We start from the raw sequence: 15,901 nt of genomic DNA on the forward strand, positions 1-15,901 counted from the left end.
GTGTAGATCGCAATGTACTCAGTAAACGTTAAAGTGTTAATGAACAGGCGGAAGAAGCAATCCTGGCATGCATAATTTTAAGAACTAAATTTTTGGGAGTCACTGTCGTAAGACCGCAGAAATGGATCAGTGTGCTAATAATATAGTTACCTGCCTCTCTGTCCTTGCCTTGACCCCCGCCATCTTAGTTACTCGTAACTGCTTCTTGTTCTAGTGATAATCTGTCAGTGAATAGGATATTATTAAACATGTTAATGTCATGCTCCAGTGCAACGACTACGCTCGTTTTGAGTGAGGATTTATAATAAACAATAGACCTTATGATAGCTTTTACATAGACTATGTGATAAAAAGTATCTGGACACCCCCAAAAACGTACGTTTTTCATATTAGATGCATTGTGCTGCCACCTACTGCCACGTACTCCACATTAGCGACCTCAGTAGTCATTAGACATCGTGAGAGGGCCGTGTTCTACGTGAGCATCAGAAGCGAGTGACAGCGAGCGACTTCTGGATACGTGACACTCCAGCGACAAGCAGGAGCATCAAGCGAAAAGCTTGGATGTCCTGCGTGCGAGCGACCATGTCGCGCTACAAGATGGCTGCTTAGAGCCAACCAGCTGTTTCTATAAAATGGCGTCCCTAACCTGTAGAATACTGTAGCTGGAGAGCAAGGCTACAGAATTAGGTTTACTAAGAAAATAAAGCGAAAAGGAATGCTGTATATGAAATTTACAATCTCCACAGCGAATTTCTTAAATATCATCAACTACAAAGATCACCAGACAAATTCATCGAATGAGAAGAGGAGCATACGACTGTCTCATTAATAAATTAAACACGAATGTTTTTTTTTTTTTACATGATCAAGAACTTTTAACAGCCAATAAATGCACAGGAATGACTACAACATGAATAACTACACTAAATCAAAAATAAGTATACAGATTGATACCAGTGAACTAAAGCTAGTTGTGGCGTATGGGTAGCATATGCAGTTTATGGTTATGTGATAGGAAAATGTCCTGGGTTCGATTCTGGCCTGTTTTTACATTTTTACTGACTCAGTTACAATTCTGTATACTAAGTTTTATGTATACTTTTCACAGTGCTTCGCTGAGTATATTTTTGAGGTCTTGCCAAAGAACCTGATCTTCATACCTGTCCCAGTATATCACACACATTTAATTCCTAATAAATTACAATGAACCATGAAATTTTACAGATATTTGATGTTGCGAAAGTAATTCATCAGCAGTCGATGTTAAGGCCAAGCGTTTCAGTTACTCTAAATAATCTGTAAAGCTTACAATTTTTTTTAAAAGAAAGCAAATGTTTTGTGTAGTGATTTATCTAAAAGTATGAAATAAAAAACATTAGTGAAACGTTTGGTGCACCTTATCTTCTGTTCATGATTTCGAGCAGCATTCAAAGGCACGTAGAATGTTTCTCTGATCTACTTATTTCTTTTACACATATCATTTCATAAAATGTTTGACTGATTTAATTTCAAGTTTTATTCAGAAAGCATGTTCTTACTGACTCCTTGTTTGCCTTTCCTAACGTACTTGTTTCGAAGGAAACCTTTTTGACATTTAAGTACCGCACCAATGTATCTTTTCATGTGCAAAATAGCTAGGTCTTGAACAGATGAAATTTTTGGCACAGCATTTACAGCAGCTTTCCGTGAAATATTTCACTTTTTCCTCAGCTTATTAATTAAGTTTTCGTTAATTACCCTGATTACTTCAAAGCAGTTAAATATTTTCACGCCAAACTAGACATCATGCTGGTCACTTTGATACCCAGTTTAACTGTTTCTCTCCCTTTGTTTGGGTATGAAAATTTGGACAAAACCTCATGGTGTAAGTTATAGGGAGTCTTTGTTTTCGCTCTGCCCATGCGTTTACAAAAACGTATCGAGTGTTATTCATATGATAAAATAGTGCTTTCTGAGCGTTGTTATTTCCGAAATTCGTCGTTTCGATATCTTGAACTGTTCATGAGATACGACGTTTTTTACGACCACTTGATTCCCGAAGCGCAGGAAAGGTTCGGACGCGCCGGGAGCGACTCGTCCGCGGATATAACAACCAATTTCTCAAGAATGAAAAGAGATATAATTCCAGTCTCAACTTTAAATACATTTAGACATATTGGTAAAATTTCCTATGCAATAATGTATGGCCTTAAATGAGCTACACGGAAAGTCTACACAGTGTGATTTTACCCCTGCAAATTCTTAAAAATTTCGTGCAGCCATGTACTCAATTTCATGCGGCACAGTAACTATGAAGAATAACGAAAATAAATTCAGACCGTTATCGTTTAAAGATATCAAGCTATAGGTTGCGAAAGAATCAAATTTTTTCACCGAATAGTTTTCTTAAAATCGGATGTTAAGTAATTCATAGCTGCCGTCGCGTCCGCTCCCCTGCTTTGCCGAGAAGACACAAGGCTGTCGCTCTCTGTCATGCATGCTGCAGCGACAAGATTCAAACACGTTTGAATTCCAACGTCGCCAGTTGCAGCAGGAGACAGGCAGTGACACAGATGTCGCTCACGTAGGACACGGCCTTATGGTGTGGTTGCGTTTTTCATGGAGGGGACTTGCACCCCTTGTTGTTTTGCGTGGCACTATCGCAGCACAGGCCTATATCGACGTTTTGAGCTACTTCTTGTTTCCCACTGTTGAAAAGCAATTCGGGGACGGCGACTGCATCTTTCAACGCGATCGAGAACCTGTTCATAATGCACGGTTTGTGGTGGAGTGGTTACACGACAGTTAACAACCCTGTAATGGACTGGCCTGCACAGAGTCCTAGCCTAAATCCTATAGAACACCTTTGAGATGTTTTGGAACGCCGACTTAATGCCAGGCCTCAACCACCGACATCGATTACTCTCCTCACTGCAGCACTGTGTGAAGAATGGGCTGCCATTCCCCAAGAAACCTCCCAGAACCAGATTGAACGTATGCCTGCGAGAGTGGATGCTCTCATCAAGGCTAAGGGTGGGTCAACACCGTATTGAATTCTAGCACTACCGATGGAGCACGCCACGAACTTATAAGTCATTTTCAGCCAGATGTCTGGATACTTTTGATCACATGATTATCTCATCTGCTCTGCCACTATTCTTTTGAAGTCTGTACGGTCATAATTTAGCCTGTTAAAGAAATCGTTGCTGAACAAATGATAGTTTAAAGTCTTCATTGGACACCTACAAACTGGGACAGGTTACTTAGCTAAAGGCGTAGGCAGTTGGGTGGTACATTTCTGGCATACCCATGCCAGGATCACGACAGTGATTGGAGACTTTGTTATGTAGTCAGGAATAAGTCTTACACTTTTAAATTTTTATGACTATTTTTAAAACATTTGCCTAACGTAATGCTCATAGAGCAAACAGAGAAGTAAATTTTCGAAAATTAAAATTAGGCTGTTTTGTAATAAAAATTCTAGAGACACAAATCCACATTAGTCATAGAACTTCTGATGTCGCGGTTTAAATAACCCATGTATGTGATGTATCAGCTTTCTCTGGTTCATGTGGATTTTGCTCCACATCCTGTGGCTCTATCAGCCTTTATGCAGAGTCGAAATTATTATGGATGGGTTTAGTAATATTTTATGTGCCTGCATGTGAGGTGTTTTGAATATGTGTTTGAATGTGGACTAAGAGTCAGACGAGACAAGCTAGGGAGTTATTTAAGTTGACGGAAATTTCGAACATGGAGCGAGATCAAGATGGGGAATTATCAGGTATAGTTGAGGAGCATATATTCTGTTACTCTACGGCAGCTTCGACTACTCCAGAAGTGTTCTATACTATTTCATAAGGAAAACAGTCTTGGTTGCAGGTAAAACAATACTTTTATTGATGTGTTTTGCTCTTCTGCATCTGGATCATCAGAAAAGTTATAGGAAAAAGAAAATCATGTTCGTCAGGGTATGGTCCTATCCCGCAGAGATATATTGGTTGTTGAAAGATGTGCTATAATAGATTACACTATTTTAAATAAATTGGGACATGTCCCCATTTGTTTTGCGCATAAATATTCAAAAAATGTTATTAAAACAGTTTCATAAACCGTTAACAAGTTTTGCACCAATATTCTTAGACAAATGTACTTCAGTTTTCTCCTAGTTTCAAGAATCACAAACTGAGGGCACTGCTTAGTGTTAGAGTAAGTATTTACCTGGTGTCAAAAGGAGCCAGCAGAGTTACACTGCTAATAGTGGAGCACTACGCCAAAATTTCTCCTATAAATAACAAAGGTCCATAACAGTGGATAAGCTGCAGCTGGGTTATATGAAAGCAAAATAACTCTCAGTCTAAAATTAGCAGCTCTTCTTGGATGTGAGAAAGATATCAATTTATGATTAAATAATAGCATAAATTCAAAAGCAGAAGACTTTTGTTACAGTAGGATAAGTTGTACCTTAAAAGTGATTACCTTTAATCATGTTAGAGTATCGACCTGGTTACATGTGCACCAGTTTGCACATATCTGAACTCCTTCTTTTCTCTGGGAACTAGGATTATTTCTGTTTTCCCCTCATGTTACAATACACCTACCTTATGTGTTTTGGGTCACCTCTTCTTCTAATAACATGCAAAATGTAACTGTTTTTCACTCAACCAAAGAGTGATATACAGAAATCAGGCGTTTTATCTGTTTGGTGAAATGAAAAGATCGAGGGAAGTTTTTTATTATCACAAAAATTTATCACTCTCTATATATTATATTTCTTACAATCCAGAATATCTGGGCCCACTATTATTATTGTTATCTATACAACAACTACAATATAACATAAGCTAAATATTTTGTTGAACAGAAGTCAAGATGACACTTATATAATGTTTTCAGATTATTTCGTAAGACGTATGGCTGACACTGGAGATCTGTCAAAAATTTCTGTTTGGAAGAAATTTTCACAGCTCTGAGATCCCAAATTGTCAGAATTTTAATTTTAGTTTCCTAACTATTGTACAAGTAAGAAAAGATTTTCATTCACACTAAGAACTGAAATAAATCTGTGCATTACTGAGAATTGTAGTACTATGTGGCAAATATTTCATTGAAAATAATAAGTTTATAATCTAACAATGGAAAATCCAGGATGGAATAACAATATTGGAAGGATAGATTGCTACTCACTACTTAGAGAAGGTTCTGAGCCACAGACAGGTTAAATCATTAGAGCTTTCCAACAAAGTCCTTCCTTCAAAACAGAAAGCACACACACATTCACACAAGCACAAATCACACAAAAATAACCACAGTCTCTGAGCATTGGGCCCAGAGACAGTAGCCATGTGTGAGTGAGTTGTGCTTGTGTGAAGGTGTTTGTGTTTTCTATTGTGAGAGAAGAAATTTGTCCGGAAACTTCAATATTCTGCCAGTCTGTGACTCAACACCTCCTCTATGTGGGGAGCAGCAACCTATCCCTTCCATATTGAAGTTTAAAATCTAGTCACTTTAATGACTGTTAAATTGATAGACAGATCCAGATGAAGTTGTAAATCTATTTCACATGGTTTTTCAGTAATGAGAGCTATGAAATACCAGTGCTTAAATTCTTATGATGTTTGCAACAGTTGATGGTTAGCAGCAGATGAAAATATTCAATAAAACTAAATGCTTTGTGTATTATGTTCTGAGGAAAGTTTTACAGATATTTCATGATTTTCTCTGCAGATTATTTGTCCACAATTAATGACAATTCATTATTTTTGTCCTACAGTCCTCTTGCACCTTGGATTTTTCACGGTTTTGCATGTAATATTTTTAAAACAATACAGTTGTAAAACATTTTATATTATTCGCTGTAGAAAATTCACTGAAATGTGAACTATACATTCTTTGTTATTTCATTGACAGTTGGTGTTATACAATAAATATCTTATTTCATTTCTAGTTTGTCTGTTTTCCCTTGTAAGTAAACGAGTTTGTAGTCAAATTTTCATTACAAGGTCAAATGTTTGCATCATTTTTCATTAAAAAAAATTAGGGGCATGATGGCAGATAAAACAGTTCTTACAATATAGTTTAACTTCTTTCTATATCATGCATGTTAGTCAACAGACAACATAAATTAATTCATAGATGTAGGTTTGAATTCTCATCCTTTTTGTACTGTTCACTTCTAGAGCATCAACAGAAACCACTGTGATATGATGATAAAACTATTCAAAGATTCTGCTTAATTTACAATATATTATGGATGATTGAATGGTCTGTCTCCTGGTGAAGTGCAGAGGAAAGGTTGAATTTCATGGACGAAAAGGAATGCCACATATGAAAATCCAAAATGTTGGAGAATGTCTTGGTGACTGAGCCTTAGTTTAAGACAAACTCCATCCTTATACCTTTGTCTGTTATACATTATTTGTAATAAGACAATGATACAAAACATGAGAAATAGACAATAATTGGCACATAGCTATTATTCAATTTAAATATAATATATAATATGACTGAACACCATCAAAATAATCATTACTGAACATCTCAGATTTAAAATTTTGTCATTTTAGTTTTAGCAGGTGTTTTATCATTACACTTTATTAATCTACACCACTAAGCGAAGATTTCTTACCTATAGTTAAATCGTTTCACATAAAACAGTTATGTGTAACTTACTGATGCAGAGATTTCATCTGCAATAAGAGGTCAAGGGCACTCTATGACACAGTATGAATTTCATGAAACAAGTATTATTTCAGTGTACAGCTGTCCTGCAATTAACTCTTTTCTTTGTAATGAGAGTTGATTGTACATCACCTAAATATTAATATGTCAAACAAAATAAACAATAAAAACAACTCACTGCAGATGTATATGATTAGTGTTACACAAGTAGCAACAAAGTGAGCATTTTTGTTTCGATAAAATTGTTTCAAGCATTTCATAACATCAACAAATCTAAGATATCTGTAATTCCTTTGTAAAGCAGGATATGAATCAGCTTTACCAACATTACAGAATGTAGTCACTAATAACATATTCCCCTATAGATAAATTGTTTCATAACATTTACAATCCATTATTTTGACATAAATTTCAACTTTATTGATCTGTTTTATTACATTGGTGAATAATGTTATTGTCCTATTAACAATGAATGCCACTCACTCACAACACATATAATCTACTGGACAAGGCAGGTTATTTTTGAACACAGAAGAATTGGTGTAATGACCAAAATTCAGTCTGCAGATTCCCTGCATTAAGTCACTTTTTCTAATTGCTATAATGCCAAGCTGGCTTTGAATTATTTTTTCCTGCACTTAGTAATCTTTAGTAGTGCAGTTGACTAAAATAAAAGTTTGTATTAAAATGAAATTTGCAGATTGGAAATTTATTGTAAAAAGTCATTTTTGCATTATATATAAAACAGAACATATTCGTGAAGATTTCTCTATAATATCAATGCTAGCTGTGATGTGGTATTTCATTTTCTTTATAAATTCAGTGAAGCAGCAAAATTGTATGATATCTTGGAGATAATGTGTAATATCTGAGTACAGTTTATTCACTAAGGTATTTTTCATGTGGCTGTAAAGTATAATCCTGTGTGGGCCGAGGTCATATACAAAATTACAGAGCAAGAATATTCTAGTAAAAAGGTCACAAAATGACATGAAATGGTGTGTCGTAAAATTACAGTTACCTTCTGTTGAATAAATGCATCAGAAAAGCATAAGTTCAAAATGTAACCAACTGCAAAAAACCAATATAAAAATAATGCACTGTTGCTTTTTTTTATTTTTGGGTTTAAAAATAGGTTTGTGCATCACTATTGGAAATGAAAATAATGGTTTTGTGCAAACATGTTCCCATGAAGATAATAAATTTGTAACAATAAATATGCACAGTTTGTAAGATGAAGGCAGTAAAGAGGGAAACATGCTTTTCACAAACAAAATTTTCATCAAAGATGAAGAAGCATATTTTGCTTACAAACAGAATGTCCCACATGTGGTGAAAGAACCATATTGTTGTTGTGGGTATAATGATTATTTGCTGTTCTGTAGTCAATAGCACTAAGTTCAGAATAAAAATCTGGCAATATTGAACACAAGTACAGCCATAGTACTTGCACTAGTGAAAGATAATGGAGCGGAGTTGCAAAGAGGCTTGTCACATGAACACACTTCCTGTCGACCACCAAACCCAGAACGGTGATAGCAAGCATTTTGGTAGTTTGAGTCATCCCATCCGCAAGTTCGAATGATGCGCTTCTCTGGCTTATCTGCAAAAAAAGGGAACAGAGTGTACAATAACTGAACAGTTGAGTAGCGTGAGATATTGTGCAATTGTAAGTGAATCAAACGACTACATAAAGTTAAATAGTGTTCCCTATTTGTATCATTATTTTACATAAAAGTCACGTGAAGTTTGGTAGGAATTATCAAAGTCAGTCTGCATTTTATTTTTCCTAAAGGATATGCTTCCAAAAATTTGCGTAAGGGACAATCATTCAGTTACTGGATAGAATGTAATACGGAGTAGTAGCTGCTAGTACACAAATGAAGGTTTTCATTGCGTCAGCAGCCACCCATAGCAGATTAATAGACTTTAAACAATGTGCTACTTAAGAGGGTGCACAATGAGTTAATAAAAAACGATAATGAATTTCCTGATAGACTTCAGAGAAACTTTTTATTTATATTGTATACACAGCACTGAAACTAGCACTGCAGATATAAGAAAACTTTTGTGATTCTTCTTTTCCTCATCTAGTTATGTATGCAGTATGTGGCATTTCCTCCTGACCGAAAAAATAGTTAGTGAAAAGGAAAGTCAGACGCATCTACAAAATAATAAACATGAATATTATAGGACACATTAAAGAAGTGCATACCAAGAAAACCAGCAGAATTTTAAACTGTAATGGTCTGTACATGAGTACGACATTTATCAAACAACTGACATCTCTGCTATCAGATTTAGCAAGACACAAAATAGTTACAACCACAACCACAACCACAAGCACAAACACACACACACACACACACACACACACACACACACACTTATAACACTGGGTCCGACAGTCGTTCAGTTCCAGTCATTCCACTAGGAAGGAGGTACACAGCTCATGTTGGCTGTAGTTCAACCATGCCTAGACGGTCAATAACGCGGTTCGATCGCGTCCACATTGTTACTTTGTGCCAGGAAGGGCTCTCAATAAGGGAAGTGTCCAGGTGTCTCGGAGTGAACTAAAGCAATACTGGCCGGTCGGAGTGGCCGAGCGGTTCTAAGCGCTACAGTCTGGAACCGCGCGACCGCTACGGTCGCAGGTTCGAATCCTGCCTCGGGCATGGATGTGTGTGATGTCCTTAGGTTAGTTAGGTTTAAGTAGTTCTATGTTCTAGGTGACTGATGACCTCAGAAGTTAAGTCGCATAGTGCTCAGAGCCATTTGAACCATAAAGCAATGTTGTTAGGACATGGAGGATATGGAGAGAGACAGGAACTGTCGATGACATGCCTCGCTCAGGCAGTCCAAGGGCTACTACTGCAGTGGATGACCCCTATCTACGGATTAAGGCTCGGAGAAATCCTGACAGCAATGTCACAATTATTGCTTTTCCTGCAGTCACAGGAGGTCGTGTTACGACAAACTGTGCACAATAGGCTGCATTATGTGCAACTTCACTCTCGACGTCTATGGCGAGGTCAATCTTTGCAACCACGACACCAGTCAGCGCGGTACAGAAGGGTCCAACAACATGCCGAATGGACCGCTCAGGAATGGCATCACGTTCTCTTCACCGATGAGTGTCGCCTATGCCTTCAAGCAGACAATCGTCGGAGACCTGTTTGGAGGCAACTCGGTCAGGCTTAACGCCTTAGACACACTGTCCAGCGAGTGCAGCAAGGTGGAGGTTGCCTGCTGTTTTGGGGTGGCATTATGTGGGGCCGATGTACGCTGCTGGTGGTCATGGAAGGCGTCGTAACGGCTGTAGGATACGTGAATGCCATCCTCCGATCGATCGTGCAACCATATCGGCAGCATATAGGCGAGGCGTTCGTCTTCATGGACGACAATTCGCGCCCCCATCGTTCACATCTTGTGAAAGACTTCATTCAGGATAACGACATCACTCGACTAGAGTGGCCAGCATGTTCTGCAGACATGAACCCTTTCGAACAGGCCTGGGATAGCTGGAAAAGGGATGTTAATCGACGACGTGACCGACCAGCAACTCTGAGGGATCTAAGCCGAATCGTCGTTGAGGAGTGGGACAATCTGGACCCACAGTGCCTTGATGAACTTGTGGGTAGTATGCCACGACGAATACAGGCATGCATCAGTGCAAGAGGACGTGCTACTGGGCATTAGATGTACCTGTGGGTACAGCAGACTGGACCACCACCTCTGGAGGTCTCGCTGTATGGTGGTACCACATGCAATGTGTGTTTTTCATGAGCAATAAAAAGGACGGAACTGATGTTTATGTTGATCTCTATTCCAATATTCTGTACAGGTTCCGGAGCTCTCGGAGCCGAGGGAATGCAAAAATTTTGTTGTTGTTGCAAACCGTTTGGCAGCTCTCAAAGGCTGTTTTCGCCTTTGCCCTTTGTTGCAGATTTGATTTGGAGTGCAGTAAAATAGCGGCAGTCCAGGAGAAGGTGCCGTGTGTTATCTGGTATGCAGAACACAAATCTGCGTCAAAGTAGTGCAGAATTATCGAAGCCAGTAGGGGAGGTCACCACTGATAAAAACAAACAGAATGAAGCAGTTAAAAAACTTTAAAGAACAGGATGTGTCGAAGACTTTTCTGGAAGTGGACATCACCCTGTGTCTCAATCACGTGTTGACAGAGTGCAAGGTGTATTTCAACGCAGCCCGCAGAAGTCAATTAGTCGTGCTTCATCCGAACTGCAGGAACCAAGATCAACTGTCCAGCTTTCCTGAGAGGTGGATGGGCTGTGATGGTCCAATCGCATACCCTGCATGCCTTCCCAGGGTCACGCCATTGGACTTCTTTTTGCGGGACTAAGCCAAGAATTGTGTGTACACAACACCAGTCTATGACATTGCTACCGTTCATGCATGTATCACTGAAGTAATCAGAACTGCTGATACTGCAACTCTGACCCCAATATAGGCAGAATTCGAATATCACTTTGATGTCCTACAGTCGACAAATGGAGTACGCATTGAAATTATGACATAGAATGAAAAAATCAGAGCCACTAAACGTTTTACAACAAACCAGAGCTCTATATCTGAAGCAGTTACAATTTTTTGCAAATTATAGACGGACTTTAAGGACGTTTTCGAAGTTATAGTGGGACATTATGAACACCCCTGTGTTATTAACCTATGTCTCACTATGCATACATGCTCTGTATCTCGAAAACTAGTTTCAGCAGTCACAGAAAAAGGGCTGTCTAGATTGGATTGGAAAACAAAGGAAATCCAAATTCTGGAAAAGAAATTAAATAACCTGAGGTTCGCTGATGATACTGTTCTATTTGCAAATCGTGTAGAACAGCTTCAGATTGTGGCTAACGAACATTTGTTTGTCTTCTCTGAAGCTGGCCGAAAAATGAACTGTGATAATCCCATGATCGTGACGAGTGAATGGGTACCGGAGGGAAATATATCTGTTGGAAGTACATGTCTGCAAAAGGGAAAGGTCCCGAGTTCGAGTCTCGATCGGGCACACAGTTTTAATCTGCCAGGAAGTTTCATATCAGCGCACACTCCGCTGCAGAGTGAAAAACTCATTCTGGATGTCTGCAAAGGTTTACAGAATATGTCAATCTGGGTCAACTTGGAAATATGAATGGAGACCGAAAACCAGAGATATTTCGACGTAATAAAGCCTGTTGGCAAGCTTATTGAAGATATTCTTTGGTTTTGAAGAGTAAGGTATCAGCTGAGAGAACAATTTTTGACTAGGTATACTATCAGTAATAACTTATGGCTGTGAGACATGAACATTAAATAAATTCATTGTTATAAACCTAAGAGTAACCCAAACAGGAATGGGAAGATCAATGTTGGGCTACAGAAAAAGAAAGGCAGGAAGAAAGCAGTTGATATCAGATAGACAACAAAGATCAGGGGTATAATGGAAAGAGTGAATAGCTTGAAATGGCAATGGGCTGGTCGTGTCACTCGAAGAAAAGATGGCAGATGGTCAAATCAAGTACTAAACTGGAGCCCGATTTACCATAAAAGACCAAGGGGAAGACCACCGGACATTTGGAACAGAGACTTAAGAAAGACAGCGGGTCTGAACTGGCAATAGGGAGCTTACGACAAGTGGAAATAGAAGGAGCTGTAGGGATTCTATTTTGCACGCCGACTCAAAGAGGCGACATCATCAGGTGATCGAACTGGCTGATTATGATGATGATGATGACGATGATGATGATGACAATGATGACGCATACGTGATGTGTATTTGAAATTATAACATTGTTTACTTGGAAAAGTTTATACATGGGTAAATGAGTAAGTCTAAACCTGCATATCGCCACAAGAAGATTTTACTCGTACTGTTTATTGTGCTCAGTTATCGCGCCCGACAGACGCTATTCATTCCTCCGCTGTCGCGTATACGTTCTCTTGACGGTACAAGTCTGTTCAAGCAACTTAAGCAGACATAACCATCAAAGAACTGTAATACTATTTCCAGGTTGCTTAAACCGACATTTATGGAAAACATCTACAGACTGGCTGACATTCTTACTCCCAATATTTGCCGAAAAGTATCGGTTGATGGTGATAGTAGAAATGAAATGTGCGCAGTGTCTATATACGGACAAATACTTCACCCAGCCACTTTTTATATAGCTTTATTTGCGTCACGACGCTTTTACTTATAAGGGGCAGTCAAATGGAAACGAGACGGACGGATAAAAAGTAAGTAAACTGTTTATTATTTTAAAAGCAATCGCCGTAACTGTTACTACTGTGCCAAAGGCGACAGGAGTTTTCCTACGGAACTACGGGGTGTTCAAGGAGTCTCTCCGCAGTGCCGTATGATTGTTAGCCGCGCGTGCAGTACAATTGTTCGCCTGCCTGGGTTACTTCCCTTCAAGTGGACTCCCAACATCCCACTGTTTCGTTTATCTCAGCCAGCGTCAGTGGTATTGTTGGTGTGTGTCCTTACGTGGTTACGTGAACGTTGACATTTAGTTCCTTTGTTCGTTTTTGTCACTGTTAAAATACTAACCACTGGAGAACGTGTGTTTTTAGTCGAACAAGTGTTCAAAGCTGGCGCTAAATACACAGTTTCAGTTCGTCAAACGTTTAATTCAGTTTCCCAGGAGACAACACTGCCACATCGCGATACTAAGCGAGATTTCCTTAAATTTCGAAGTACGGGTTCAGTGACAGATGCACCGAGGAGTGGTCGTCCTAGCGTTTTGTCTGAGGATAAACTACTCGATATTTTCAATAAAATGTTCGTGAGTCCGAACAAGTCAGTACGAAAAGTCGCCCAGGAAATCGATGATAGAGTCGGAACGGCCCACACAGCTGTAATGAAAAAATTAGAACTTTTCCCGTACAAAGTGATAGTCGTGCAAGAACTGAAAACTACTGACCATGGCAAGAAACTGCATTATTGTCAATGGTTCAAAAATTTCGTTCAACAAAATGGAAGGGATATTCTTAATGAAATGTTTTTCACTGATGAGTCGTGGTTTCATTTATGTGGGTACATGAAATGGCAAAACTCGCGAATGTGGAGCACTGCAAATCCATTGTGTATTCATGAGGAACCACTTCAGTCTGTGAAAATAGGAGTTTGGATTGCAATTTCTAGACGTCGGATTGTGGGTCCCATTTTTTCAACGAAACAATAAACGCACAACTATACTACAGTTTCATTTCAGTATAACCATTGCGGCATACGGTAAGCGCTGCTAACAATCCTACGACAGTGCGGAGAGACTTTTTGAATACCCCGTATTATTGTACTGAGGCGAGCACCTCTTCGTCCGAAGCAAACCGACGGCCACGAATGTCTTTCTTTAGGGCTCCAAAAAAATCACACGGGGAGAGATCGGGACAGAATGCAGGATGTGCAGGGGCTTCCCACCGAAACTTCTGCAGCGTAGTCGAAACAACCTTGGCAACATGTGAGCTGGCATTATCCTGTAACAGAATGATGCTCTCTCTCAACATTCCTGGGAGTCTGGACTTGATAGCACGCTTCAGTTTTTGAGAAGTGTCCGCGTACCGCTGTGCGTTAAATGTGGCGCCGTGTTCCAGAAAGTCAATGAGTAGCGCGCCCCTCAGTCAAAGAAAAGGATCATCTTGATTTTCCCTGAGCTGGTGTGCATGGCTTTGAATATTTTCGTCGGGGTGGTTCAAATGACTGAGCACTATGGCACTTAACATCTGAGGTCATCAGTCCCCTAGAACTTAGAACTACTTAAACCTAACTAACCTAAGGACATCACACACATCCATGCCCGAGGCAGGATTCGAACCTGCGACCGTAGCGGTCGCGCGGTTCCAGACTGATCGTTGGGGTGACTCCATTTGCTCCCACTACTGGCTTTGACGTTCACTCTCCGGCTCAAAATGATGCCATCATAGTCTATCTACCGCGACAATAGGGGATAGGAAAGACATTCGTAGCTGCCGATTTGCTTCGGACGAGTAGATGTAGGCAACCGCAAATATTTTTCCATGAAGGCACAGACCGTCTTATCTTACAGTTGCATAAATACATTAACAGCTATGGCGATTACTTTTGAGATAAACAGTTTATTTACTTTTTTCCATCTCCGTCATTTCATTTGAATTCCCCTTATACTTTGCACGGGGCATGAGCCCTGTCGACCACACGCCTGCTTTACGAGCCTCTTCCATTTCTTTCTATCGAGTGCACTGTTTGACTATTTGGCGCTGATGCTCATTCTAGCTGTGTCCTCTTTGATGATATTTCGTCTTCTTATTCTGAATCTTCCCCTTCTTTTAGTTCCATCTATTGTCCGGCAGAATGCCATAATATGTAATATGTTCTCCGTCATTTTTGCTACATGACCAGCCAAGTTCAGCCTTCTCTTCTTTAGTTTTTCGACAGTATTATATATTTATACAGCTCTCGTAATTCTTCATTTTTTCTCATTTTCGATTCCATGTTGTTTTGATTAGTATTTTTCTTCCGAATCTTAACCGTATTTCTTCATCTTTATTTCCAAATAACTTACTATAACTTCAAATTCCCGTAATGTTACCTGTGCAACATGCGATTGACACAAACGAATTTTGAAATTAGTGCTAAGTGATCTTTTCCTTAAGATTTTGATAAAACTAAAAAGCGTTTTGCTCGCTATTGCTAGAAGGGTATCTGCTTCTACATCCATTCTGTTGTTGTTGCTAGAAAGCTTATCCAAGTACTTGGAGCGGTCAACTTTCTTGAAAGTGAAACAATCTACAGCCAAAGATGCATGACTTTGGATTTTCTTTCTTATGGGCAGATAATCATTCTTTTCTTCATTAATACGTAACCCTATCTTCTCAGCGAATTTGTAATAATTTTGTAGCATTCTGATTAATTCTGTCTTGGAACTACTTATTAATGGTACATCATATGCGTTAGCAAGTCTAGTAATGTTCACCTTCTGCTGTTGGATACCTCGTGGATTATTACTGATCTTCTCTAAGATGATGTCAAGTAAAACAGGCAAAATGGCCTTCTCTTTTCTCAGTCAGCGTGCACCTTAAGAATTTCAGCTTGTACTGCACATGTCTTTGTACAACATAAAGTTACGTCTATTCACATTTTAACTAAACTGATCACCTCTGATGGTATTCAAATTCCCTCATTATACTCTGGCACAAAAAAAATCGTAGCACCAAAAAATAATTAACGTAGAGTAATGAAATTTTGGGAATACATTTGTCT

The 15,901-nt window shown here is 39.1% G+C and overlaps 1 protein-coding gene across 1 annotated transcript in view; it reads right to left on the bottom strand.

Annotated features, from left to right (window-relative positions):
• Positions 1 to 4,701: 4,701 nt before the first annotated feature.
• Positions 4,702 to 15,901, bottom strand: part of LOC126336557 (uncharacterized) — a 145,167-nt gene continuing 133,967 nt past the window's right edge. The window contains exon 3 of the mRNA XM_050000405.1: positions 4,702 to 8,266. Coding sequence (XP_049856362.1) covers positions 8,064 to 8,266 — 203 coding nt within the window. The 3' untranslated portion in view covers positions 4,702 to 8,063. The remainder of the gene's footprint in view (positions 8,267 to 15,901) is intronic.

The sequence above is a fragment of the Schistocerca gregaria genome, chromosome 2, assembly GCF_023897955.1.
Source record: "Schistocerca gregaria isolate iqSchGreg1 chromosome 2, iqSchGreg1.2, whole genome shotgun sequence".
Taxonomy (NCBI): domain Eukaryota; kingdom Metazoa; phylum Arthropoda; class Insecta; order Orthoptera; family Acrididae; genus Schistocerca; species Schistocerca gregaria.